Raw genomic sequence first — 27,970 nt, 5'->3', positions numbered from 1 at the left:
TTTGTATCTCTTCCTACACACTGCATTTTGAAATTCACTGAGCCAGGTCTACACCATTTGATTTTATAAATAAACTAAGTGTCAAACTGTCAGACTTCACTGCTTTTTAAAAAAAAGATAATAACGGATTTGAAGTTAAAAGCAGAAAACCTCCAGATGCCCCTCTGTGTGTCTGTTACTGTCTCAGATTTAAAAAGAACTACCAGAAATAGCAATGGATGCTCTGTTAAATATAGCACAGAGCTGAGTGGCACTGCATATTTATACCTCCACTGTGTGCAAACAGAAATGTTCATGTGGAAATAAGGTGAGATGTGTTCATCAGACAGATATTTACAAACCCGATTCCAAAAAAAGTTGGGACGCTGTATAAATGAAAGCAGAATGATCTGCAAATCTCATAAACCCATATTTTGTTCGCAATATAACACAGAAAACATATTGTGTAAACTGAGACATTTTACTGTTCCATGACAAGGATTGGCTGATTTTGAATTTGATGACGGAAACACTTCCTTAAAATGTTGAGAGAAAGACAACAAAAGGCAGCGAGTGTAAGCGGTACTAAAAAGACAACTGAAGGAACAAACTGTAACATTACGGGCGATCGTGGCTCAAGAGTTGGTAGTTCGCCTTGTAATCCGAAGGTTGCTGGTTCGAGCCTGGGCTTGGACAGTCCCGGTCGGGCTACAATGTAGCTTGCCATCACCAGTGTGTGAATGGGTGGATGACTGGATGTGTAAAGCGCTATACAAATACAGGCCATTTACCATTAGGTTAACTTGTAGCAGGTCAGTCACATGACTGGGTATAAAATGAGCATCTTAGAGGGGAAGAGTGTCTCAGAAATGCTTGGGTAGAGGTTGACTAACCTACAAAAAAATTGTGGAACATTTTCAGAATAATGTTCCTCAGCATAAACTTATAAAGACTGAATATCTCATCACTGACAGTACATAAAGTTTTCATAAGATTTGAAGTATCTGGAGTATACTTAGTAGTAGAATAGTCGGGTGCTAAACTGGCCTACTTGCTTCCAACTCAGAACTTTTTGAACCTCATGAAATGAAAAATTGCAAATCATTGCATTTTGTTATGGTTTACTTTTTATACAGGTCTTATCGCTTTGCCAACACACACTCACTCACTGCTGTTCAGGTACAGCATGTTTCACACCATGGGACACAATATTTTCATGGTTTTTATATATATTTATGTAGAAATCTCAATAATTGCAATTTAGGTTAGGTGCAGTTTTTTACATTCTGAATAATCAAATGTTGCCCTCATGAATGACTTACGTTTTGAGAATACAATAAACATTATATATTCCTATATAACAAGTATCTACATAAATAATATGTAAAACAGCACTATAGTTATTAGAAAGTTTACCGTTTACTTTCATTCTCACATATATAGTGATTATACCGAGTCTATGCCCAGTGCTACATTATTCGTATTTATCAATTTTTCTCATGTACAGTACTGTACAGTGGCATCATAAACTCGGACTAATAATCCGGGATGGAACAATGACGTAAATGCTACTAAGGCGAGCTAGTTCATTTGCTGCCTTCACTGACTCCGGTAACTCAGTAGAAAACAGGTTTATATTTTCAGGTTTCTATTAACCGGATATTATAATGTATGCATATTTGAAACAAAAACAAAAAAACCTTTAGCTTTTTCAAAAGCAACAATTTTTATATGACACTGTGAACCACAATAAAATATGAAATATTTATCGATGGGTTTTCACTCTAACTTTTCATAATTATGTTTTTTTTTCTAAATGTGTTGAAATCTTCATATTCCTGCCATATATGCCCGCTCCAGTACGCGACCCTCCACCTTCTAGTTGTTTGATAATTCTAGGTTTTTCTCTTGCTAATGTCACTTTAGCATGCTTTCATTCTTTCTGTATTTATAATCACTTCTACTGTATAAAAGAAAATAGATTTCAAAATGTGGAGCTACATTCCATGTCTCTCATCTCTGAAGTATTCACCCAAACAAACCAAACAAACCCGTCCATTCTTGTGTTTGTCTGTTTAGAAGAGGCTGTACGTGAATGCATCGTTTTCTTTAGCTAGGTAGCTTTTTAGGTGTACTGCGCATGTTCCGAAGCTTCCGGCTTGTCCACTCCTTTTTCGTTTGACAAACCGCGTCGTAGTGGGTGGCGAACAGCGTGTAGCACTGATGTCAACAACATTGGTCAGTGGGTCAGCATATTCATTTATTTTATCCTTAACGAGCAGTTACCGAGCCTCGTGCTCGCAGGCAGCTATCGACTGGAGTTAATTTGTGCAGGTGTATTTTTTGACGAGGGTAGTTAAAGGTTAAAGGGGGTAGCTTACTGTTAACGGTAGCTCCTCGTAGCTAGCATGCTAGCAGCCAGAGGAAAATGAGATTGATTTGCTTACAGTACCAACTGGAGCCCACAGAGAACGAGGAAACACCTGAGCTAGAGCAGGTGAATTTGGGCTCCGTGTATTTAATTTTGTAAAAGGATTGCTTTATTGAGTATTAAACTTCACACAAACAGACACTGGTTAATATTTGCGGTGCTGGGTGTGTTTTCTGTTGGAAACACACGAAAGCAGGTATTTTACCATGGATAACATCATCATCCTTTTTAAGGGTACGGCTAAATAAATTTCTCGGTCACGTAATGTGGTGATTTTCTGTCGTTATTGCGGTCACCTCTTCCAGGTTTCATTGATTTCGCTAAACTTTGCTAACAGCGCCTCTTTGGATAGAAAAGGAAAGCGAATATGAGTCAGCGACTGTGGAGAAAGATGGTATTGCAGCATATGATTACGGAAAAAAAAGGTGAACGCAGTAGCCTTTTGTTGTCCTGGACTATGTGACAGCACTTGTCAGGTGATCCTTGTTGGTGTAGTTGTCACAGTTTGTGATGATCTGCCTCACTTTGTCATAGTGTGCACACAGCATGCCACTGGAAGATGTGGTTCCCATTCCACCAGAACACCTTTGAGTTCACAAGCTGAAGTGTGTCTTCCCTCTTGTCTCACTTTTAGAGAACATAACACACCATGATCACCAGTGAGGCAGCGAGACTCGAATTCCAGGTCAAAGAGCGCAAACACAAGGATCAGCTGAAGAGATGTTTATCTTCTGCTTTGTCTGCAGACCTGAACAGGTAAGGTGTCTGACACTGACTCATAAAGCTCAGTGTTAAAGGCTGGGCTTTGACACATGTGCAACAAGTTTTCATCCAGCTGTCCAAGGCAGTTCCGAGCTGTCAAAGGATAAAAATTGACCAGTTCTTGTGTCCAGTAATGTGAACTTGTAGAAAGAGCTGATTAAATCAAACAAAAAAACACCACTTTTAGCTTAATTAATTCAATATCAGATTTTGCAAAGAAAGAGAATCTTCAATTTAAGATTGAGAAAAACAGGGAAAGAAAATGTCACTGCAGTACTTCACTTTTCAGGTAAAGTGTAAACCTATCCCAGCTGCCATAACGCGAGAGGCTGGGTACACATTAGACAGTTCATTAGTCTGTCACAGGGCTATCACATAGAGGCATTCAGCGATTCATACTTAAGTTCACACCTGCACCCCGTTTATAATCACCAATTAATCTGATCCCACTGCCTGCCTTTGGACTGTGGGAGAAAGCTGAAGTATCTGGGGAGAACTAGGGCTGTGCGATATGACCGAAATCTCATATCCCGATATTTGAATTCTATCATCCAGATAACGATATAAATCACAAAAATGTAACATTTTCTGTAAATTCTGTGACTCTCTGGCAGCTCGACTTGCGGGAAGTGTTTCCAGCTAGGCGTCGCGTACCTGGAGTCCAGTGTTTTAACAATGTATGAAACTATATATTTTTAGACATAAGTTGTAACGGCCGCCGTTTTCTTTGTATTTATTACACGGCGTGCTGCAGGGAAAAGCCTGTTCTAACGTTTGAGTCTAAGGTTTATTTTTTAGCACCTGGTGTCTTTTTTTTTTTTTTTTTTACTTCTCATCCGTAAATAATCTGCTCTTTCACGTGATTCAGTTTATTTTGAAAAGTCTCAACAGGATCTTGAGCTTTATTGTGAAAGGTTTATGTGGAACATAAACAAGCGGACACGCGATGGTGTTACCATCGTTGTTGCTAACCACAACGCGTAAAAACAGGCGCTTGTCCGTCTGTAGTGTGGTTATATTAAATATAAGAGAAAGAGAGAACTTTAAGAAATTAATATAGCCACTACAGTGACCATCAAAACAGTGAAAAAATATTGCCATAAACAGTTTATTTTGCGACACCACAAAACAAACAATAGCATAAAATGAAACGATAGACTTTTTATATTGTCATCCGATATATATCATTATATCGAACAGCCCTAGGGAGAACCCATGCAGACATGAGGAAAACATGCAAACTCCACACAGAAGGGCCCTGTCCAGATAGCAGATTTGAACCCAGGACCTTCCTTTAATGTGAAGCAACAGTGCTAACCACTATGCCACCTTTGTATGCTACTTAAAAAATATTTCTAAGATTTAATTAAAAGCTTCTAAAAAAGCAGCAAAATGTGGTTATAGAAAGTAAAGCTGAAGTTAAAATCTAGTGTCTGTACCTTAATAACCCAGGCTAGATTTTCTGAATGTTCAGTAACACACACACACACACACTCATAGCATTTAAACCGATTGCACAGCCTGTCAGACAGCTTTATTGATTAAAGATTTGGTGTCACACTGAGATATTCATCACCATAACTGAGAAAAAAAAACTTTTTAGCAGTAACTCCAGTGCTGTTCAAATGTTAAGAGTATAGAGCTGGTTTTCACTCCTGTATTCGTTCTTTCTTTGTGAAATAGTAACCCATGTCATCTGACATATTGTCAGTATTTCTTTGTCTGTTGGATGAAGGCGCCTGACATTTTCTTGTCTTTTTAACAAGCTTCATTGGCATATACGTTACCTACATGTACTTATCGACCATTTTGACACAGTCTAATAAATGATGTTGTTTCACAGCCAGTGCTCTTTTGAATCAGGCCAAGTTTTCCTTTGGGGGAAAAAAAAGATTGCTTTCCAAATGTCTCTTAAACGTGCTTGGCTCCATATTAGAGTTATAATAATAAGAAATGACAGAAGTGTATTTGTAAAAACCATAATTATTCATGATGTGTTAAAAGAACACAGAAGCAGAGGAATTATTGTTGAATAACCTCTAGAAGGTACAATGTTTACTATATTTACTTACTTTCAAACTTGCATTTAAGAAATGCCTGCCGTGGGTAGAGCTTTTCCTCAGATAATAGGATCAGTGGATCTGGAATAGAAAACTTGGTGCAAGCAAAGTTGCACTAGGTTTCACAGATAAATGGAAACTCTGGGATGTGGATCTCCTTGGTGCATGGGCAGCATTTCTAATCAAAGGGTAATACAAGTGGACACAGCACCGGAGTTTGAAGTCATAGTGTCACAGTTGGCCATCAGCTGACTGGTTTCTGGATCATTGGTTATTGAGGCTGAATGAGATGATAAGACCACCTCAGGACTCTGCTTGTGTTGTTCTCAAGTGGAAAAATGGGCCATCAGATGAATCTTCAGAGCCTTGGGCCTTTTCTTCATTGTCTCCTTTCTGTGTTTGTTTTTAAAGATCAATGAAATACGAAACTGTTTCCCAACTTTTGTTGTTTTATTTATTTTGTTAAACACCGCTGTTAAAGTGTTGTGATGTGTTTCCCCAGGCTACTGCAGGAGGAGCTGGAGGCTGATGTTTCTCTGTATGCTGGCTCTGGCTCGATCCGAGCACACAGAGCTGTATTGTTGGCCAGAGCTCCTGATGTCCTTCAGGGACAGACGCACAAAGATCCCATCATCATCCATCTGCCAGACTATGAGCTGTCTGGGCTCAAAGATTTCCTTAGGTAGGTCATTTCACTGAGTATACATGAAACCTTTGCTCTACATCTGCTTCCTTGTAGGGGTGTTATGAGACGGTAGTTATTCCCTGATGTGTTATCTTTGCTGCTTCAGTGTCTGTCTGACAGGGGGCGCCAAGTGCTCCATATTTATTCTGAAGCGCTGGTAATCTTGATTCAGTGAGCTCTGCAAATGCTGCAGCTATTGAATAATAAATTACACTGCTCATTTTCAAGTTCTTGCTGAGACGCACAAATAGCAAACTGAGTTTTAATCAAAGCCTTGCAGCGCAGGCTTTGATCCAATGAATGGAGTCTCATTAGCAAATTAAAATTAGGACAAGAAGCCTTCCTCTTACGACTGCACTGCCACAGAAATGAGAAGTCACTTTAAAACTTCTTTCCCAGCAGCACTACTTATTCTATTACCTAGTTCTGGAAGACGTTCTTAATAGTTAGACATAGCACTCTAAATAAGGTCATATAGAAACTGCTGCTACTGAAAGGGTTCAGCTTTGTTTTGTTTTTTCCTGCTATATGTGGTAGGTGGGAAGCAAAAGAGTGATGTTTTGTGGATGGTGAAATTTAAATGAAACCTCACACTAAACCTTATTACTAAAATGAATAAACTGCTCAGAAATCCTTATGAAAATGTCCACCGTTGTGGTGGTGCAGGAAAAAGTGATCTGTGCAGCAATGTCACCAAATTTGTTCAAATTTTAATTAAACTTAAACTCATCCTGTGTGTCATTTACAGTGTAGCTAAGCATGCTAGTTAAACAAAGAACTCTAAATTTTATATATTAATTCAGGAGATTAAGGGAAAGAAAGAGGTGGGGAGAAGCAGTATTTCTGGATGTTTATTTCAATTAGAAGACTCGTCAGAAGTCTTTTAAAATGTTTCGGTTATTTAAACAAGAAATAAGGACAGTGGCTGAAAAAACACAAAAAAATGGATAGGCAGAAAGAGAGGGAGAGATCACTATTCAACATGCTAAAAACATGAAAGAAAGAAAAAATGTTTCCTAGGCCAACATTAAGTACAGAATAACTCTTAATCACATCTATGATAAAAAATTATGTAACAACAACAGAAAGTTGACGCATACATAAACTGATAAAGTACAGAGGATATCTTATAGCACTGAACTGCACCTCAGTCTTATAGAGTGAGGACACGCAGCGAGGAGGGAGGCTCTCGTGATAGTGAGCTCCCTGTTTCTGCATCTGTTTGCACTAACTTAAAATAGTTAAAAACAAGTAAGGACAGTTGGTTGTTAGATTTGAATAGAGGAGATTACTAAAGCCTCATTCATTACACCAGCAAAAATGATACGTTTTCGATCTTTAAATGGCCACTGGGAGCAGCAGCAGTGAGCAAAAAATGAATATACTTTCAAGCATGTGGCTAAAAATTTGCATTTAGCTGGTAACACCTAGGCAAGGTTATTATAGTGAAATAAAACAAAATGAGGTGTGAAAAAACATTTTACTCGCTGATATTATATTGTTTATACACTAAAATAAGTATATATAGGAATGTCTTAAGTTGTAGTGTTTTATAGTTTGTCTAAATTTGTTATGTTTGCTTTGTTGCTTTTCTTTGAGACTCGCATGACAAGCAGTGTTGTGTCTGTATTATATTTCTGAACTTCAATTAAAAAAAAATTGAACCAAAATGAGCAGATCTCATTTAAGTGATTAAGTGATTACACCATCCAGCTGACTTGGTAAGACGTAAAGAGTTTTTGTTTTTTCTTTGTTTTTGTTTGTTTGTTTTCTTTCTGGGGGAAACCACTCAGAAAATGTCTGCTTGGTTCGTTTTTCTTCCTCTTTTGTTGTTTTGACTATGACCGTGACTCAAACTGATACAATAACACAATACCCAGAGCAGAGCAATCGCCTTTCAGAAGGTGTTAGGGCAGAGGTCTGGCCTGCTAGCCTCTTTATTAAATGCTTCACTGAGCAGGAACAGCAAATTCGGCACACTTTAGATCGCCTAGCTGCGTCAGATGAGACTGTCATTTTAATATGTATGAAAGATTCTTAATTAAATTTAGTCTTTCTCCCCTGCAGGCGAGTGTACACAGCAGACCAGAGCATGCGCTCGGCTCCAATAATCCCAGATGTTGAGGGCTCCGTGCCAGAAAGTACTCTGCCTGCTCCCGACACAGCAGACCTTCATAGATCCACTGAATCAGGTAAACAGATCCAGCCTCTTTTCCATGAAGGGTTTATTTCAAGTTATGTGACGGCTCAGCTGCTCAGCAACTCTCCCGCCTCCACTTTCTTCCCATTATGTTATCTCAGCCATAATCCACTTAAGAGCTAATCGCTTTGAGATCCCTGTTGTTGTTGGTAATTACAGCATGGCCACGCTGTGGTTAGTTCATGATTTTACTCTGCTTTTATATTTTACAGTATTTTTAACTTGGTTTACTGAGAGCTATCTCATATACACACATTCTGTGTGTGGTCTCAGCAGATTAATATAAGCCTAAAGCTTTCCTCTTTTTTTTCCACCCTCCACTTCCTGTCCTTCCTCATTATCCTTCTCAACTCGTGTGCAGATGCTGTTGTTCTCGAGCCAGCCTCTGGCCTCGGAGCTGACCTGCTGGATCTGTACCAAAGGGGAGAGCAGTGTGACATTACTATCCAAGTAGCAGATCAGGTCTTTTCCTGCCACAGGTAGATCTATTCATGGCAACATTTTCAGCCATCTGTATCCAAACACTGGGAATAAAAAACGTTTTTTTGTAGCTCAATTTACAATTATTTCTAAGCTTATATGATCATATACAGAAATTACCCTTTTTTTCACCGTAACTCAAAACGTGTAAAATTATATGCAGTTTGAAGGAAAACAAGCAAAGATTAAACCACTGGGCGGTGTTATATGAATGAAAAAGCGAGGTGACACTGTAAGACACAGTTAAGTTAATTCAGGTCATTTCACTGAATTAGAGTTAGCCAAAAATCGGTGCAGTATTTGGATCGGATATTGTTTGATTCTGACTCAGAAGGCTGAATTGGGCTGAGCTACGTAGTGTCTGTTTTATTCTTTGTTCATTACACCACAGAGCAGCAGCAGCAGTTCACTAATGGCTGGCTTGAGAGCTAACATAGTATGGAAGAAGGTAATACAATTTAGAGGTATTTCACATCTGCTACCCCAGCAGCTTTGCTTTGTCTCTTTGCAGCTGTTTTAACTGCAAACTCCAACCAAGTGACTGAAAGCTCTGACCATGGTGCTTTCTTTGTCAGCTCCTCTCTTTCTCCATATGTTTGGTTTCAAATTTTTGGGAAGCTTAATGTTATTACTCGTTACCTGTCTCTTGTCAGCTGTTCCCCACAGGTGAGGCTGGAAAGGAAACAACTAGGATGACCATAAAATAGTATGCAGTAAAGACTCACTGAGCTCAAACTCGAGCAAATATTTTTGTTGAATAACATGAATTAGTTCATGTTGTCCTTCATCTTTGTCTGATGTAATTTGTTCTTTTAATAATAATTACCAGTCCAATGTTCAGTCCAGCAATATTGAAGTCAAAAATTGCCTTGGTATATCTTTATTTGCCTTATTATGTTCTTTGTTTCCTCTGATAAATTTCCCATAGATTCTCTAAGTGTTATGTGTTGATGGGATTGAATTTAAAGCGCCTACGTGTGGTTTCCATTTAATCTTGGTTATTTTTTGGTTCACAAAACATCGGAGGCAGCGCCTCACTTCAGCACATCACAGACACATTTATCAGATGTTAAACAATAAAGCGCTTGTTGACTCATGCAAATGTGAAGCAGCGGTGGTGGGCGGTCATTCAGCAGTGCAGAGGTTGTAGTAGCTATGGAGACAGGATTTTCCCAGCTCCTGCTCAGGGGACCCATTAGCCATAAAAAGCTCAGCAGAGAGGAGAAGCTGGGCTCTTTTTCTTTTTGTTGTTCTTTTTTTGGGGGGGGGCAGCAAACTTCTGTGTGGAGTTTGCCCGCTTGGTGTTCTCTGGATACTCCAGCTTCTTATGGCATGTCCAAAAACATGCATGCTCAGTCAGCTGGTGATTCTTAATTGGCTAAAGGTGTAAATCTGAAAGTGAATGGGTGTCTGTTTCTGTCTGTTAGCCTTGTGATGGACTGGGGACCTGACCAGGGTGTACCCTGCCTCTTGCCTAATGAACACATGGGATAAGCTCACCATGACCCTGGATTTAATGAGTGGTGAAGAAAATGGATTAACTGTTAGAGTTCAGCTGTAGTCAACCAAAAATATTTGAACCCCTCAAACTGTACCTACTGTTAAACCAATTGACTGATGACATATCTTTACCTTAACAAAATCTGCCAGAAGCATTTGTGAAACAAACTGCCTGCTATCCTATTTAGCCTAAGAAAATCAAAGTCATTAATTAAATGTGTGGTTTACCACATTTAGACTTTATTTTACATGCCACTAATATTTGATAAACGCTGCCATAAGACAAGAAAGAAAGCAATGTGGACTCAAGGGTGTACAGTAAAAAAGGAATTTATAGAAAAATCTCTCGTGTCTTTAATGCCTTTTATAAATATTCTAGTCTGGTGTATTTTTACACCAGTGATGGTACAGTGAGGTCAGAGAGAATAAAAATAGCCTTTAAAGATTCAAGAAAACTCAATTTCTTTTATTTAATTTTTTTCTTCTTGCTTGTCACTTCAAAGCTGCTTAAGTGCAAACAATTTCAGTTGCAAATGATGTGAAGAATAAATGGTAGGTGGCTCTCTGACATGCAGCTGTCTGCTTTATTGGGTTTCTAGGGCAATCCTGTGTGCACGATCTCAGTACTTCCGAGCAATGCTTAGCGGGAGCTGGATGGAGAGCTCCAGACAGTGCATCACTCTGCAAGGGTAAGGCCAGTACATCAGCATCACGTAGCAGCAGGACATAGAGATCAATAATACACCTCCACTTCTGGTCTAACGTAATTTCTGAACTGTGCAGTTGCATATAGAGCATTAATTATTCATGTATTGCTACAGAGGTGGCTCTGCACTGTATGTGGTTTCACTCACAATGCCATGTTTAACTCCACACTTCAAAAACAGACACAGCCAGTGTGCTGTCAGTGAAATCTCATATAGTTGGCTCAGATTTCAACCAAGCAAAGTTGGAATGTTTCCTCTGCAAGGCACATAAATGTCTTCTCATCCTTTTCCTCCTGAAGAGCCCCCGCTACCACCCGCCCACTCAGCATCACCATCACCACTCGCATTCTCCTTCTTTCAGAATGACAGAGGCAAATGAAGCCCATTTTTCCCTCCGGGGAGAGACGTGTCACACACCTCAGCATTACTGATCTAAGGGTAACGGGGAAGACAGAAATCAGAATAGAGTGCCTGCACATGTAGGGGAACCTGTGAGGCCCGTATATTGCACATGGATCGAGTGCTGCATGATAAATTGATTTTTATTTACTGGCTTATTTGGCTTTATAGCCAAAGAAATGTGCATAGATTGAGAATATTAGAGTGAGATCTGGGGCAGTTTCGTTTGTTAACCTCCAATTCAAGGCTTATAAAGAGTTTGTTTTAATCTTTTTAGCTTGGGGCCAGATGAGATGGAAATCTTGCTTCAGTTCATGTATGGAGCCATTGTGGATCTGCCCAGAAGAGCCAGTGCCAGGTATTGTATGTACAGGGAACTGACAGAAATAAAACTCAGAACCAAGAAAAGATGCTGATGTGGTGTCTGTTGTTCCACAGTCAGGTGGTGCTGGCTGCAGACATGCTGGGTTTGGAGGGGCTGAAAGATGTAGTGGAAATGGTTCTGACCCGAGACTACTGCCGCTTCTTCCCTAAGGTGAGCTATTGACAAGCAGAGTACTTTGATGGATGGCTTTCATGGACTTGAATGAAAATGTCATTAAAACCAGCATGTCGTTGAAGTTTGATTTTTCAGATACGTTGAATTTATGATCACACGGCAAAAAATAGTTTCAGCCTTCACACACAATCTTCACACAGTCATGTGTCTTCAATGGCCTCAGAAAAGTCCCTAGTTCTAATGCAGGATGTGTCCTTTTTTAATGTACATAATAGTATGTGGCATCATGGATTTAAAAAAAGAAAAAAGTTTTTGTGGTCTCCACACATTTAGCTTTACGTGTCCTTAGAAAATCTCTTCAAAAAGGTAATCATCTCTTGTTTTCTTTAGTCTCTCAGTACTGAATGCTACTGCATCCTAAATGAAACGGTTTGAAAGCATTTTATATATTTGTATTGCTGTTTGGTTTTTTTTCTTGTCTGTGTGCGGTTGCAGCCAGCTGATGGAGTTCAGAGAACAGTCCTTGAGTGCCTCTCTTTCACACATGCCTTAGGTCTTCAAAACCTCCATATGCAGTGTAAGCGGTAAGTGTCTGCACTCAGCACCGTTTGGGCAATTTAACAAGACTCCCACACTTTTGGAAGCTTTCTTACGGCTTACAAATGCATATACTCACAAGGTTTCAGAACCCAGAGGGTGAAGCATCTCTCCAAAGAATGGACTGCTGTGTCTTCTTAGCCTGGGCCTGGCTGGAGTCTATTCAGTGCAGATGTCCAACTCCAGAGTAGCAAATCACACGTATAGACTCGAAGGTTCCCGCAATGGTGTTTCAGTGTTGATCCATCGTGGTGTCTGTTAATGCCAAAACTCTCAAACTTAGAATCAGTCAATATGAGATTTTGTTTGTGGCTTAGCTCACCTCTTTGGCTTTGTTTCTCGTCCTGAGATTTGTTTGAGACTACAACTACACAGCATTCATTTGACAGATCTTTTGCTGATTGGAGTTATTCTAAATAAAGTAGTTCTTTATTTAGCTCTTTCTTTATTTGTTACAAAGTTTATTTTCAGTTTTGATTCATTGTTTACTTTTGATGCTTCTAATTGAGCTATGGCTTCGAGTGATCCAGAGCACTGCCTTCTTAGGACCTTCACCGAGCTGTGCTTGACGCCAAGAAAACAGGAATTTGACTTGTGACTTTTTCACAAATTTATCTCATAATTTATCTCATAATTGCCAATGCATCATTCATAACTCTCATAGGAGTTAGACCTATGCACAGGATACGTAATACCAGGGGACCTGGGATAATTTTTAATTATTGCAAACAAATATGTGATATTTGTCCCATGCTAGGCTTGTGTATTTATAATTTCAGTGTAAGTTACCAACCTCTAAATATTAATGCTGTGTGAATTGATGTCTGGGTGTCTACATTTTTTGTTCTGATTCTGTGCTTCCCATTACAGAGCCTTTCATGGCGTGTTTCAAACTACCACAGTGCTCAGTAAAGACGTTTACTTTGGCAACCAATGAAGCAATCACATCATCACATGAGAGTGAATGAATTTTGCTTCAGTGGAACAATGAAGCTCAAAGAAATCCGGTGTTTTGCACCAAAACAAAACACCAGTTTTACAGCAGATATTACATATTTTCATTCTGCTCTCGGATTTTATACACTTCACATGCGATGCGCATCTAAGTCTTTTTTTTTTTTTTCAGTTTCGCATCTGATACTACTGCACACTGTGGTGTTGCACTCTGCAGTGAGTGGGCAAGAATCGTGTGAATGTAGGTCAGAGGAATCGGATGTGTTGAGGGAGGCTGTGAGCTGGCTGTGATGGGTCTTATTTGAAGTGGTGTGTGTAGATGTAAGTTGTGGGGAGGAGGGGCTGCCCTTACCCTGTTGTGTCTATTGAGTCTGATGAGTCACGCGACTGGGATGGTGAACCGAACAGTGCTGTTCTCTGCAGCAGTGCGTTACCAAGCCTCTCATGCTCACTCAGTCATTCATTGTTTTTTTTCTTCCCTCAAGCAACACGCTGCTGGCTGATACTCAGAGCCTCAGGGTTACGGTGCAGAGAAATTATTTAGGAATAAGTGATAGAATTGCTGAAATGAAAATTAGCCATCCTATTAATCTCTAATATGTCATTTTAGGTGGGTTGCAGAGCATTTTGTGAAAGTCTGGTGTGAGAGGAACTTCTCCCTGTTGCCACCTGAACTCCACAGAGCCTGCCTAACAGCTGTAACTGAAACAATGGTAAGTCTGTCCCTCCCAGAGTCTGCAGCTGTAATTATTCATATAATAGATGGTCATAAAGTATCATCAAGCCGTGTTGTTTGGGGGTTTTTTTTTCACAGGAAGGAAATTTGAACATGATCTAATTAAAGATGACCTTTATTAAATTCTTGGTTATTAATGGGTGGGTGATTGAAGAGTATGATGCAGACAGATGGGGAGTGAGCCAGCCTTTTTATTGATAATTGAATCGTGAGCCTGTCTTACATCACTGGGGGGATATATTGCTCATGCTTGCCAAGTACTGGGATTCTGTGCTGGCCAAGAGTGGTTGCACAATGCGGGGGAATTCCTCAATTGATCAATAGGTCCTGGGCAGGAGTAAAAGAGTTTTGTATGGAGTTGTGCTCATTCAGCTTTAATTTGTTTTGTCACGTAGCAAGAGTTTCTTTAGCTTATAGATATTTCCATGCAGACTGTGCAGAACGCCGTGACCATGCTCTGTAGAACTGAGCAGCTGATTGGCTCTCTCCCTGAAGTCAAGTGGGCCCAACAGGTGAGAAGCCTGGCCACAGAGCTGCAGGAGGAGAGCTTGCGTGTCATTGTGCAGCACTTCCCCAAAGTCACCGACACTCAGGCTTTCAAGGACCTTTGCATAGTGAGTTGGTGAAGTAGCCATACAAATACACTTTGATTTATTATGATCGTCTGGAAATGTAACAAGAAGCAGCCCCCATATTTATCTCTATGTCTGATTGCGTTACAGAGAGAAGAGTTTACTAGAGAGCCCACGCTGTTAAGGAAGCTTTGTTCAGCCATCAGGGAAGGTGTGACTGTGGATAACTGCTGTGACCTTTTCACTGCTGTGCACTCGCTTTGCGAAGATGACTTTGAGGAGGATTTTTGCATGGAGAGGCGATTGCAACAACTAGAGGAGGTGAAATGAGTCACAATTCTATTATATTACTGTATCACATCTGTGTATGCAGTTAAATGAAACTTCCTTGCTTAGTTCAGTCCATGTAGATCTGTAACATTAATTACAATCAAAGGTGGGTAATAGTAAGTCACCTAGACCACCTGAAAAAGCAAGCAAGAAAATTTTAGTTCACCCAGGATATGTTACGCCAATATTTTTGTTGACAAGTTATTAAGCAAACATTATTTTACCCTCGTATTTAATAATCTGTTAAATCAGCAACATTATAGGAGGACTAAATATTCTAACATTGTGTTTTATTAATGTACGACACCACTTAACTGTTGGTTCTTAGATTTTTCGCAGCCACTTTAAGTGGTAGGTAATGGGGGAGCACATGGAAACAACCCTCATAAAAAGGCAAGGTGGAAAATGAGAGACAAACAGATGATGTTACAGGATTTTAACGTGCAACATGGATGTTGCATTTAGCCTTTGTCAGCAAAAACTTATACAAACATACGTTACCACTTTTTGTACAATCAGCTGGATGTTGACCTGCGGCCAAAGAAGGCTACTGGTGGTAGCACTGCTAATGTTAGCTATGTTTAGCAAACTAACCTGTGTGGAGTGTTTCACGTGCCACAAAATGTGGGTTATTGGTTAAATATTTGTTGACACATGTGAGTCATGAGTTGAAATAGTTTTCAAATATACACACAATAGTTAATCTTGTCAGTCAAAATGTTCTCAGTTTTGAGATTCTTCCTTTTTAGGAAATTAGTCGCCAGAAGCATCCTTCATATTCTCTGCTTCTGTCGAAGTGTAAATGCTTGCACACAGATGCTACCACCTCATGGAGAACTACACGTGTGACAGTTTCTGCTTGGTTGAGTGTTGGTGAACTTACATGTACTCCTAGTAATCTCCTAGCATCTTTCACCAAGGACAGAAGGCTTGTAACATTCATCCTGTGCATCCAGTGTTTATTTATTTATTATAATTTGCAGTTTGTTTGGTTTTTTGTACTCACTTCACCTTTTCTCTTTAATTTTACCCAGCACAAGAGGTGTGGGGCTACAATGAAAGTTTCATGCGAAAGTTTACACAGCCTTTTTGGATTTAAATCAGGAGGACTAATGATATTACACAAAATACAATGCAAAGACTGAAACATCTAAGATGTAAGGAGGAAAATATTCATTAAAAGCATTTGGCCTGGAATACTTTGATGTCTTTAAACGGACTCAACAGTTATTAAAATTAACCTAAGGTCTGTAGATAGAGAGCACAGATGTCTGAGCAAAGCACTGACTTTGCTTATCCTGTGCAAATGCACTGTACAAAACACACTCTTAATCCTGTGACTTTTGGACATTTGGGGAAATATTTTACAATATTTTTAATTAAAAAAAATTACAGACATGACAGATTAAACATTTCTAGAGGCCCCTTGTAATATGTTTTCTATACAAAAGGAACTAAAATGGAAAAAATGTGGATTCTAATTCTGAGTTATTGGATGAGCAAGTATAGAAATAGTGGCATGTAATGTGTCACTGTTTATTTAAAGGGACTAATAAAACCATTCAAACAGGAACGTTAAGCTTGTGAGAGGACTTTCAGGAGAAAGTGACCTGGCTGAACATGTCAAAGCACATAACCCCTCTAAATACTGTACAGTACGGCACAATGGATTAAGCAGAGGGAGACTGTGACGTGTAACCCTCACTAATCTGCGTAGCCTGTGTATCTGCCAGAGAAGGGTATGTGTTGTGGGTAAGGCGGAAGAGGTGGAGATCGCTCCTCCCTACTTGTCCAGCCTTGTTTTTTTTTTTTTAGAATCAAGCGAGGAAAAAGGAGTGTCCGCATCAGCCCGTGACATCACAGATTTCTCTCAAGGGAGCCCAAGTTGATTCTGCAACAGAGACGGGGAAGGAGAGGGAGGGGGCAGATTCAGCGAGCAAAGGGAGAAGGGAGGGGGTATTTGTTGCCATGGAGAAGGGTTCTTGAAGCAGCTGCTGATTCGCTTGTGCTTTAGCGCACCCCTTCCATTCTTCTCCTCCCTCTCTCCTCTGTATTACCGCCAGCCGTTCAGGCAAGAGATTTGTGCGCTACGCGGCCGGCTCTGGACCTTCCTGCTTCAGACGTTTTACGCGGTTCGCCACACGCAGGGATGGGAGACTCTATCATCCAAACACAGAGAGAGGATACTGGCAGGTAAATAATTTTATTCCATTTATGGGACCTATTATATCCAGGCACACAGAAGGTTCTTAATGCGGTGTGTGGATGTAAGTGGGGTTTTTTTTGTTTTTTTTTTCACTCTCCCTAACCCAGCCTAGTGCTGAGGCAGTGGTTCTGCATCATCAGAGAGGAACCAAAGCTCCGAAGCATATGCTGTTGGCTGATTTAATACTTCTTGGCTTCTTTCTGCACTGTAACCTGGCCACTGCTAACCAATTTATTGTCTAGCCAGGGCTCTTTTCTACACATTTAAGCTATATTTTAACAGTGTTTGACAGATGTGTGCACAGCAGTATGGTAAAGGCACCAGATACGCCATGCTTGTTTTTTAATGGGTGTGAATGAAAGGCTGGATTCCTGTTTTTTGTCGGTCTGCACTGCTTTGCACGTACTAATAATACACTGCTTTCTTAGAAGTGTGTTGAAATGTACTGCATGAATAATATATTTGGCTGGTGTCGGTGTGTGATTATTACTGCTATATTTCTTGCCTATTGCAATCAGAATTCACTCTTGCATGCAAACATAACAAATGCACTTTTGGCAAATAGAGTAAATTTGACTTTGCTTTAATTTTTAGCAATATTAGATATGAAGTATAGAAATGGCCATCCTCTGTCTGGACGAATGCTTACCAGACACAGGTGACCCCATCAGTCCACTGATTTAATGTTTGTTTCTTTAGTGGTAAACATAGGGTGTGGAAACAGGAATTTGTGAATGAACAGAATGGCTGCTTTAGCTCAGATAACGAACGGGACATCAGGACGGTGTCATTTACAAAAAAAGAAAATGGTTCCACCTTTTCATCTGTGTTATGCTCAGATTTGAATATTGGCAGAATCCTGATTGGCTTATTGAAATGAACTTGATTTCATCCTTTTTTTTTTGACAGATGCGATTGATAAAGGGGACAGTCGAAGACTTGGAAAAAAGCCTGTATTCACTAGTTCACAGGTAATAATTTTAAATGGTTTGTTTCCTCATTTAAGGTCCTTTTTTATTTATTGTGGTTGTTATTAAGGACTCTGAGTTTTATGATTGCGAGGCTGCTTTAGCTCAGAGAAAAGTTGTGGCCTGTCTGTTGCATGCCATATGTCATCATGGCTTTACCCTCACAGGAGAAGGATACCGTATGAAAAGAACAGCAGATGTGTCGATAAGATAAGCTGATTGAGGCATTTCAGATAGACATTGCCAAGAGTGGTTAGGAGCAGTGGAGCTGCTGAAGATTTTCAGGAGGTGGTTTGAAGCAGTGCGAAGAGGAATGTTCAGCTGATAGATTCTGAGTGAAAAAAGACATAGAGATGCATAATAGAATTCATAGCTTAGCTCTAACTATAGAGTGCTCAGGCGGCTGTCTAGATCTGAGTTGATAGATGGCATTGTTTCTAATGGTATGCTCTAGTGTTCCGTAGGAAACTCTAATATGATTTACTTTCTTAAGGCAGCGCTCTGTTTTGTGGCTTATTAATTCACTTCAGTAATACTGTTACATAACTAATGTGCTTTTTTCCCCTGCAGTCAAGGGCTATAAAATGCCCTTCATCTGCACCTGAGAGTCCTCCTGTTCATAGGACCCAGCGGGTGTCTGTAAACAGAAATCCTTCCTCTCGCAGTGCTGCATCAGTCATGAAGTCTGATGGACTTGGGGCAGCTAACAAACCAGGGGATGGTCAAACATCCAAGGCAAAGAATGTGAAGAAACCAGCAGACAGAGGTGTAGCAGCAAAAGCAAAGACAGCATCAGCTGGGGTGCCAGTTGTCAATGGCACGGGAGCTGCGGGAGCTAGACATGATATAGCCAGTGCCAATGGCCCCAGAAGCTCTCCTGGGGCTAAAGAGCATGAAAAGAAGCCAAATCCAGGTGCAAGGCCTAAAACCTCTCCCACAGGCGGCACATCTGCAAGCCAAACAGCAGGAACGAAAGCTCAAAAGAGCTCAGCAGGAAAGGCTGACAACACTGCTGGCACCACCCAAGCCCAGCCCAACACTTCATCTACATCAGGCAGTGCATCTCCAGAGAACTGTGCCAGCAGCCCTCGCAATGACACCCACTCTGTTCCAGGTTCACATTCTTTATTGACTTCTTTACATTCTGACTGACACCAATTACTGTATAGTACATCACAGCAGCCAGGCTGAAGTGTTAGTGAGTCAGCTCACTGACACTTCAGGGATAAAACTGTAGCTGAAATATGAAGGGGCCTCCAGACTAATTAGTATGATCAAAGTGGCGTTGTGGCCAGGAGGGATTTTGTGGAAGACAAGGGCAGTGTCATGTATGAATGTTGATTCATGAGGAAACAAAGTGCATGTGCCTGTCCTTGGAAACAAAACAGCAGAGGTCAAAGCCCTTTACAGCTGTCACACAGGGTGGTGTGACTGATTATTTGAGCTTTTTTTTTTACTGAGTGAAGCTTTAAAGAGTTGATATCAGTGTTCACAGCTCAACTGGGCCTCAACTGGTACAAATGCAGCATGTGTCCCCCTGTACTCCACCCTGAAAGCAACTGCCTGTAATGTGAGCTTAAGCGCTAAGAGCACCTACATTAGGCCACCTTTCTATTATTTCCTTCTACTCTCTTGTTTTTTTAAATATAGTTGGAGGGATGAAATTAGTGCACTCACAAACTTCTGCTTGCAGCAGTTCTGCATGTGATCCATGTTCTTTGTTTTAGGCGCAAAGCCCAAACACCAGGCCAAGGCAGTAACCAAATCCCCAATGACAAAAGCTCCTCAGAGATCAGATGCAACAAAGACTAGCAGGTGAGTTTAACTCTAGCATTGCAGCACTTAATATGTTAATATATTCAGTCAAATGCTAATGGTTACATTTACCCCTTAGATGTTCCCATTTGGGGGCTTAGTATCAAATGACATTCAAGTAAAGTTTTAATATGTTAAATGGACTGTCTCTTGTATCTTTTTTCTCCTCTAACTGAGCACTCAAAGCACTTTTTACTCACTCACTCAATCATGGTCAAACAATCATGCAATGCTTTATTCTTTATCTTTAAGTGCATGCACCAACTCATGCACTGATGGAAGCATAGGGAGCAATTTGGTCCCAAGGACCCTTACATAAGATGACCCACTCCACCTCCTGAGCCACAGCCAGCTGTTTACTTGAAGGGTTTGGGAAACAAACAGTCACTTCCTTTTGTATTTTGGTTGCTAATAACTTTCTGTAAATAAGCAGCTTTAAAAGAAAAGTGTAATAGACAACGCTCTTCTATAACTCAAATTTCTGTGACCAAAAAAACCCACTTTTGCCACCTGCAGTACTGGAAATATGTCAGAAGGTCAAAAACAACTCAGTCACCCAAATAGAGATGTGAGAGTGCAGAGAATTTTGTGTTCATGTATATTAAACGTAATTTGTAAAATAAGCACATCCAGCAGACACTCGCTCAGTCTCATTGGTTTCAAGCAGTCAGTATGTAGAAAACCAAACATGCATGAGACCGCATGTTTAGCAATGTAAATCTAGGGCAATTAAGATGTGCACTGCAGCACACTATTGCCTTATTTATTTCTTTTTTTTTTTTAGGTCACATGTGGCTGTCAGGAGGATAAAAGCAACTGTGTAGTGTATTCTGACAAGCCTGTTATGGGTCTTTCAAAGGTGTTAAAAATATCGGTTTCACAGTCAGCATCACCTGACGTCTGCATCACAAGGGAGCACATTAATATTTCATTGGCTCCCCAGAAAGAAACCAACAAATCTTTTTTTCTTCTTCCTTAGCCTGCAAATACTTGAAAAATATCTTTGTTGCATTTTTGGGTCCGTTTTGAGTTTTCATCTGAGTGTGGTGTGGGTGGTGGATTGTGGTAAATGGTTATCGCTAAATTGTCTTTTCACATAAATTTTTGTGAGAAAACTGATCGTTTTTTCTGTTTTTGCTGTTAGCAATCACAGCTATCAGAGGAAGCTTCTGTTTACCTCTGCTCTGTAAATTCTCTCCTAATATCTCAGCTAAAAAAGACATTTTGACCTTGAGCCCACAGCATGTCTCAGACTGTAAAATGTCCTCTGTGTTTGTGTTCCTGAAGTCTGACTTTGTTAAAAAGCCAAGAAAAACATCCTTCACAAGGACACGAAGTAACCACTAAAAGTTCCTTGGATTTATAGTCTGCTCATGTCTCAGAAGCTTGCCCTTGACCAAATTGGAGAAATAACATTGCTGCCCCCCACTGGTGTTAAATATTAATTCATGGTTTGTTTGTTTTTTGCAGCTCTTCCTGTAAATATTTTTATGATGATATTGTCCCGGAGTGTTAATTAAGTATTTGTTTAAAAAAAATAATTTTCTCACATGGTTGTTTTTATTGCTTTGTCTGCCTGTTTCATCAGTCCATCCAAAAAAACTGGTGGGAGAGAAACTAGCAAATTAAAGACTGGTCCAGAAGAGAAAGTGGCCACTGCAGTGACAGCAGCAAGAGCAGATACCAAGGGAAGGAGCACACCAGATCACCATGGTGAAGTTTTAAAATCTTCTTAATTTGTCTGTCTTTACACCATTTGCATAGTATTAATGTTCTGTCCTTTTTTTTTCTTTAAGGCTCCAAACATGGATCCTCCATAAGAAAAACGGCTTCTCCCAGGAAAGAAGATGGCAAAGATCCTTCAAAACCATCAGCAACAGATAAAACAGTTAGTGAAACTCCTAAAAAGAAGATCACAAAACCCGTTTCAGCCACTGGAGTCTCTGTGAAGTCCAGTACTAAACCAGCAAAAGCCTCCTCAGCTCCTTCCAGGCAATCCTCAGTAGCAGCTGCCAAGTCTGGATCAAAGCCAAAAAGTACTACAGAGTTCTCTACAGAGAAATCTTCACCAAAAGCTGCAAGAACCTCTAAAACCTCCGCTACAGCTGCTGCTGCCTCCAAGCAATCAGAACCTAAAGGAAAAGAGGCAGGGAATAGTAAAAAGGCAGACTGCGAAACAGAGCCTGGTCCAAACGAAGGCTCTGGAGATGCTGTTGAGCAAAAAGATGTTGCACAGTTAGTACCCTCTGCTCAGCTTGCAGCACCTAGTACGCAGCCATCAAACCAGGATGGAGAAGAGTCACGTCATCTAGAGTCAAGCCCCAAGCAGAGTCTCCAGAAGTCTCAAGTACAGCTGGAAAACACTGCTGGTGGAGGAGACAAGACCAGTGATGCACCAGCAGCTAAAAACGCCACCCGTGTCAGTTCTCCAAAAGCAGACGTTTGTAAAAAAACTGAAGGCAGCAAAGTGAAACAGCCTCAAAGCAATGCCATCCCAGCTCACATCAGCGAAGATGTTCATGAGATCAGCTCGCCAAATCCCCCAAGAGACACTCAACAGCCCGTAGATAACCCCTGCAGTGTGGGAAGCACTGAAACCCCTGTAGAGGATTCTTGGAGCGGCATCCACCATCAGGTCAGCCCAGAATCCGAGACCGGCAGCACACACACCACTTCTTCTGACGACATCAAGCCCCGCTCAGAGGACTACGATGCAGGAGGTTCACAGGATGATGATTGCTCCAACGATAGAGGCGTGTCCAAGTGCGGCACCATGCGTTGTCACGACTTCTTGGGTCGCAGCAGCAGTGACACCAGCACGCCGGAAGAGTTGAAGATGTATGAAGGTGGGGCTGGGTTGAGAGTGGAGGTCCGCCTGCGTGGGAGAGAAGCGGAGACCACCAGCGAGGAAGAGGGAGTAAGGCGACGCCCTCGTTCGTGGTTGCAAAGAGATGAGGTGCCAGTGGAGGAGGAGCACTCAGAAGTTGAGGCCACTGTGACTGTAAAAAGTGTCCCTGACCACCAGCTCTTCTCTTCTGAGGAAGAGGAAGATGAGGAGGAGGAAACAGAAGACGAGCGATCAGAAGTTGAAGTGATTCCAGGTCAGGGTCTGCCGCTGCCAACTGAACCCTCACCACACTTTCAGGGGATAGTCAACCTGGCTTTTGACGACGAAGGTGTGGACCAGGAGAACGAGCAACCAGACTATCAGTCATCTAACTTCCGTCGGTCAGTGTTGCTATCTGTTGATGAGTGCGAGGAGTTGGGCTCAGAGGAGGGCGGTGTCCAAACTCCACCTCAGCAGCAAGATGTGACTCCCTGTGATGTTTTTGATAATGACTCTTCTGCTCCTCAGTTCAGTAGCGCCCCTTTGAGTGACCAACAGAACCACCAGCCACATCATGTTGAAAACACAGGTATGAAGCACAAAAAACCTGAGGAGGACCAGGAAGAAAAATCTGTATTCCTTACAGAGATCCAGGACACCACGCAGAAGGAGGAAAATCACATCCAGGTAGACAGAGTGAAGTCCAGCTGTCCTCCCCTGGGCTCTGACACCAGAGATACGCCTCCCCAAGAACGCCCATGCCATCTGGATCTGCGTCACACTGAACAGTACAATGGAGGGATGAGCAAAAATTACTCCAATCCTTCAGAAAGCAAGAAAGCTGATTTACATCTAGACTTAAATGAGTCTCAGTTGACAGGGGACTCTCCTGTACATGCTGCACAATCTCCAGCAGGTAATGTATGATCTCCGGATCCTTCCTAGACCCCAAATCCAAACCCATCTTATCCCCCCACTCTCCATCAGTGAAGGTATATTTTATCCCCACAGGATTCATTTACTTTTACTTTAATTCCTTTACCTTACTTACTTCCAGTATATACCTTACCCCACCTTCAGAAAAAAAGGATATTACAAAGTGTACTAGTTTAGTAACTAGTAACAAATAGAAGTTCAAATTCAAATAAAATCTATAGTCCTAATTCTTTAATAGCTAAAAACGTTCTCTCATCTCAGCCCTCTCATGTAGCTGGTGTGAATTTGAATTTGCAACATCAATATCCTTTTACAGATGGAAATTGGTCCCATCGAAACTACATCTTTTAACAACTGAACTACCTTTAGTTTGAGGCATGTAGGCTCAAACTCAGTTTACTCATCAAAGAGAAAAACAGTGTACATTTCATTAAAAATGATCATAAAATTGTATCTGCCTAAAATAATCTGCCTTGTTTCTGACAAGGCTTGTGACATAGGTTTTTCAATGCACTTTTATGTACATAAAAAATAAATTTTTTTATAATTTTTTTTCATTTCTTTTATGCAGTGGAAGAATCTTTGGCCGTTTTGAGCCACAGATAATTTGAAATAGCTGAAGGTGCTACATAAAGCATTTTAATACCAGTTTATCGATTCATTTTCTTTCGCTTGTATGATTCCTCGCACTATAAGACTATAGTTTAGTTGATCATTTTGTTATGCCAGTAATCAAGATATTTTTCATAAATCTCACTGGGTGCTGTATGAGAACATGCTGCTACAGCACCTGTTTTCTTTCTGACACTCTATTTGTGTTTGTTTTTCTGTTGGTGTCTTCTTAGGGATAAATTGCACTGTAGCATGTAGCTTGGCTTTTCCCCCCCACATGGACACTTGTACTCCAATTCTAATTGTATTAAAAGCTCAAAAATGATAGAATCCAAATTATAAACCACAAAGGTTAAAATAAGCATTTTGTCTTGTTTAACTAAATTGCTTTCTAGCTGTATCCTTCCCGTTTTGACGGATATCAAGCAGCAACCTTCAGGGCTGAAAAATGTAGCCAGAGCGGAAGTGTTAAAAACAGTTCCTCTGATAATAACCACCTGAGGCTGACTCCAAAGTCACACCAGATCAGCTCCACTGTTGAATTGAAAATAACTCTGTTGCAGACTGGATAGTTTCTGTCTGTGTGAGTGAAATTTTAGTAATTTATTAGCCTGTTACTCAGCACTACCTAACAGGTGCAGTTTATTGATACAGCTTGCTAACCAAGCATACAAACATCAGCTGATAACTTGGCACTCCAAGTCTAAATATGTTCATCTCTTGCTCAAGAATCGATGATGAGATTTAGAAGTGCAATGAGTCCATTAACCAGTAGGTGGCATCACAGTGGCTACATCCAGCTTTTATTAGAGTATGATTTAGTATAACAGCGGTTTCTGAGCTCCACTGTTCCCCTGCAGGGTTGTTTTTTTTGTTGTTGTTTTTTGTTTTTTTAAAATAAAAGTACAAGTACTTAAAAAGAGGGAGAGGATTTAGCACAACATTATAACAATGACTGCTGCACTGAACAGTAGACATCCATCTTCTGAGCAAAAACATGGCAAAGAGACGCATTAAGAAAAACTAATGCATGGCGCATTGATTCACTTTCATGGTTGTCACAATGTTGCACTTAAGTGCTTCTACGCATGGAAACACCAGACTGTAATAAAAGATGTTCAATGTCTTATTACATGGAAACAGGAGTGAAACTGCAGCGGAGTGATGTTTTATTTTGTTGTTCATAGATGATTTTATTTTTATTTTTTTGGTGTTAAAATGTTATACGTAGCACCTTTTCAAAATTGTAATCAGGTAAATTACTTGTTAGGGTTTTTTTTCTTTTCCTTTTTCTTCCAAATCTTTGGAGAGTAACTACCTGACTTAAAAGTCCAAATATACAAACTGTTTGTACAAAGTAGATGACACCAAACTGCCACTGCTGCTCAGAAAAGATTGTTATGCTAGGAAACGTTTCCCTGGCTTTTCTGTTTCTTTTTATTTGTATTCAAGATTGTACCTCTTTCTGACTTTTGTTTACCTTTTTTTCAATTTTGCACAGCACACATGCATGCCGTTGTTGAAATTGCTTTATCATTATCAGCACCATCCTTTATTTATGTTTTATATTTTGATTTTTCCATCATCTTCCATCATACCCAGTAGACCTGTGTCTAGACACGTAGAGGTCCATCTTTTAAGGAAAGTGTTTTGTTGTCTATACACTTCTGTTCAGTAGGTTTTGTGTAGTGTCAGTAGCCTCCTCTGTAACGTACGTAACGTGTGTCTAGAGCAGTCTTCATTGTCCTGCCATGTCTCTCTTTTTTCACTATCATATTCCTGAAAAAGAAGTCCTGCTGCACCACTTCCAAGGGTTTATCCCTATGCAACCATGAAATATTTTGTAATTATCAGTCTTTTGCCATTTTTGTAATTTGTTAAAAGTAGAGAAGACAGAGAATGTCTAAAGAAACATGGTGTTATGCCATCTTTTGTGCAACTAAGTAAAAGCATTGTTGCTCGCATTTCGGTTTCTGTGACAGTATTTAAGTCTGTTTCTTACGTCTGCCTGCACGTGAATATCAAAACATATCACTGTTACTTTCTGGCAAATGCAAAGCTCACTGGTGCTGGTAGTGCATGGCTTACTTTGTTTGAACAGGTGGATAAAGAGATGCATCCTGCAAAGCAAACCTCTGTACATTACCTTCAAAGCAACTGTTTGCCTTTTGACGTGCATATCTAAAGTGATGAGTGAGTTTTGAACTGATGAACTTGAAATTTGTGGTGATAATCATATGTGATCATCAGTATCACTGCTCGCTCACTGTGTTGTCGTCACCTGACATCACTACGGGGTTTTGTGGGGTTTGTTTGTTTGTTTTTTTTGTTGTTGTGTGTTTTAAAGGGAACAGTTGCATTAAGGGTAAATTTTCTGTCATGTTTTTTTTTTTATATTTTTTTTATTTTAGTTTGCAGCGATTAGTCTGATTTGAGTAAAAGACCTGTGCAGGAATGATTCAGTTTGTCATTGTGCAGTATTGTCAATTGTTTTTAGGGGACATTGGTTGTGACAGATTGGATCAAAGCTGCAAACATGACCGCCGACCATCCAAAGCCCTGTCCCCCATTTACGAGATGGATGTGGGGGAAGCTATTGAGCACTTTTCGGACAAGGACAGGAATGTTAAACGGCAAGCAGAGGAAGAAAAGCAAACAGGGGATGGGGATAAAAGCAGCGATTTTGCCGAGCGGGACTGGAGCCTGCTCAAGCAGCTCCTGACAGACCACGCGTCCAATTTGGGTGTCATAAACCCTGTACCTGAGGAGCTCAACCTGGCCCAGTATCTTATCAAGCAGACTCTGTCTCTGTCACGTGACTGTCTGGACTCGCAGGCTTTCCTGTCCCCAGAGAAGGAGACCTTCAAACGTTGGGCGGAGCTTATCTCACCCATGGAGGACTCCTCCACTAGCATTACTGTAACCAGCTTCTCCCCAGAAGATGCTGCTTCTCCACAGGGAGAGTGGACCATCGTGGAGCTAGAAACACATCACTGACTTCAGCGGAGAGCCCTGCCGGACAGTTGACGCCTTCTGTTTGAACTGAATGTCATTACGTTGATTTTTGTCTTATTTTATTATAATTTAAAATATCATTTTGTCTCTGTTCTTATGACTGGTGTCTTTTGTTGGACTCTACGGAACTCTGGATTCTGTTTATTTGCATTCCTCATAGTGCCCTTATTGGGCTGTTTCTCAACACAAACAGGCTTGTTATGCATGCTGACATTTTTGTATGTTTGACTGTTTCATTGGTGTTGCTTCAGAAGCTCTAGAAAAGAATAAGGGTCAGAACTATATTTCCTTTTCAGAAAAATCCTTTGTTGACAGTCTTCTAATTATAATAAGAACTGAATTTCTTAAAGAAGAATAAAATTAGCCTCATGGCTTGCATTTAGTGTCATACTGAAAATAAAAGTTTGTGTTTCTGAAAGAAATGAGCAGTGTGATTAATAACTTTGGGTCAAGTTGACTACTTTGTGCATTTTTTTTCAGACTACGGCTAGAAATATAAATATGCATTAACACTTGCACGTGCCAAACTTTATTTTTAATTGCATGACAGCAAAATACGACCAGCATTTGTCTAATTTTAATATTTTAAGTTTTGAAGTCTACAAATTGGTCCATATTTAAACTTAACACTTTTTAACTTCAGCTTTAAAAAAGCTGGTATTTGGAATGGCAGATAATTACAGGAACTTTTTATTTCATG

At 40.4% G+C, this 27,970-nt stretch overlaps 1 protein-coding gene across 2 annotated transcripts; it reads left to right on the top strand.

Annotated features, from left to right (window-relative positions):
- The first annotated feature begins 2,130 nt into the window (after nucleotides 1–2,130).
- On the top strand, nucleotides 2,131–27,673 carry btbd8 (BTB domain containing 8). Of its 2 annotated transcripts, XM_080877403.1 has the most exons (19): nucleotides 2,131–2,217; nucleotides 3,045–3,166; nucleotides 5,735–5,914; nucleotides 7,985–8,109; nucleotides 8,479–8,596; nucleotides 10,697–10,786; nucleotides 11,481–11,561; nucleotides 11,642–11,738; nucleotides 12,198–12,286; nucleotides 13,864–13,966; nucleotides 14,421–14,603; nucleotides 14,712–14,882; nucleotides 16,955–17,084; nucleotides 18,007–18,068; nucleotides 18,636–19,179; nucleotides 19,793–19,880; nucleotides 21,469–21,593; nucleotides 21,677–23,623; nucleotides 26,753–27,673. In XM_080877403.1, the coding sequence occupies exons 2-19, from the start codon at nucleotides 3,060–3,062 to the stop codon at nucleotides 27,250–27,252; spliced, it is 4,740 nt and encodes a 1,579-aa protein (XP_080733529.1). In that variant the 5' UTR covers nucleotides 2,131–2,217; nucleotides 3,045–3,059; the 3' UTR covers nucleotides 27,253–27,673. The 2 variants fall into 2 exon arrangements, with proteins under 2 accessions (XP_080733529.1, XP_080733528.1); XM_080877402.1 differs by lacking the exons at nucleotides 2,131–2,217; nucleotides 26,753–27,673 and adding an exon at nucleotides 2,273–2,476 and having other exon boundaries at nucleotides 21,677–26,702.
- The last annotated feature ends 297 nt before the right edge of the window (nucleotides 27,674–27,970 follow it).

Source organism: Rhamphochromis sp. 'chilingali' (genome assembly GCF_963969265.1).
Source record: "Rhamphochromis sp. 'chilingali' genome assembly, chromosome: 3".
NCBI classification, from domain to species: Eukaryota; Metazoa; Chordata; class Actinopteri; order Cichliformes; family Cichlidae; genus Rhamphochromis; species Rhamphochromis sp. 'chilingali'.
The sequence above is the reverse complement of the archived record's forward strand: the minus strand, read 5'-3'. Positions and strand labels throughout refer to the sequence as shown.

Excerpts from the sequence above, each read along its gene's own strand:
- btbd8 (XM_080877403.1), top strand. The coding sequence starts at position 3,060 with ATGATCACCAGTGAGGCAGCGAGACTCGAATTCCAGGTCAAAGAGCGC. Across the intron at positions 11,739-12,197 it reads ACTGCCGCTTCTTCCCTAAG|CCAGCTGATGGAGTTCAGAG; the intron begins GTGAGCTATTGA and ends GTGCGGTTGCAG. Across the intron at positions 13,967-14,420 it reads CAGCTGTAACTGAAACAATG|ACTGTGCAGAACGCCGTGAC; the intron begins GTAAGTCTGTCC and ends ATTTCCATGCAG.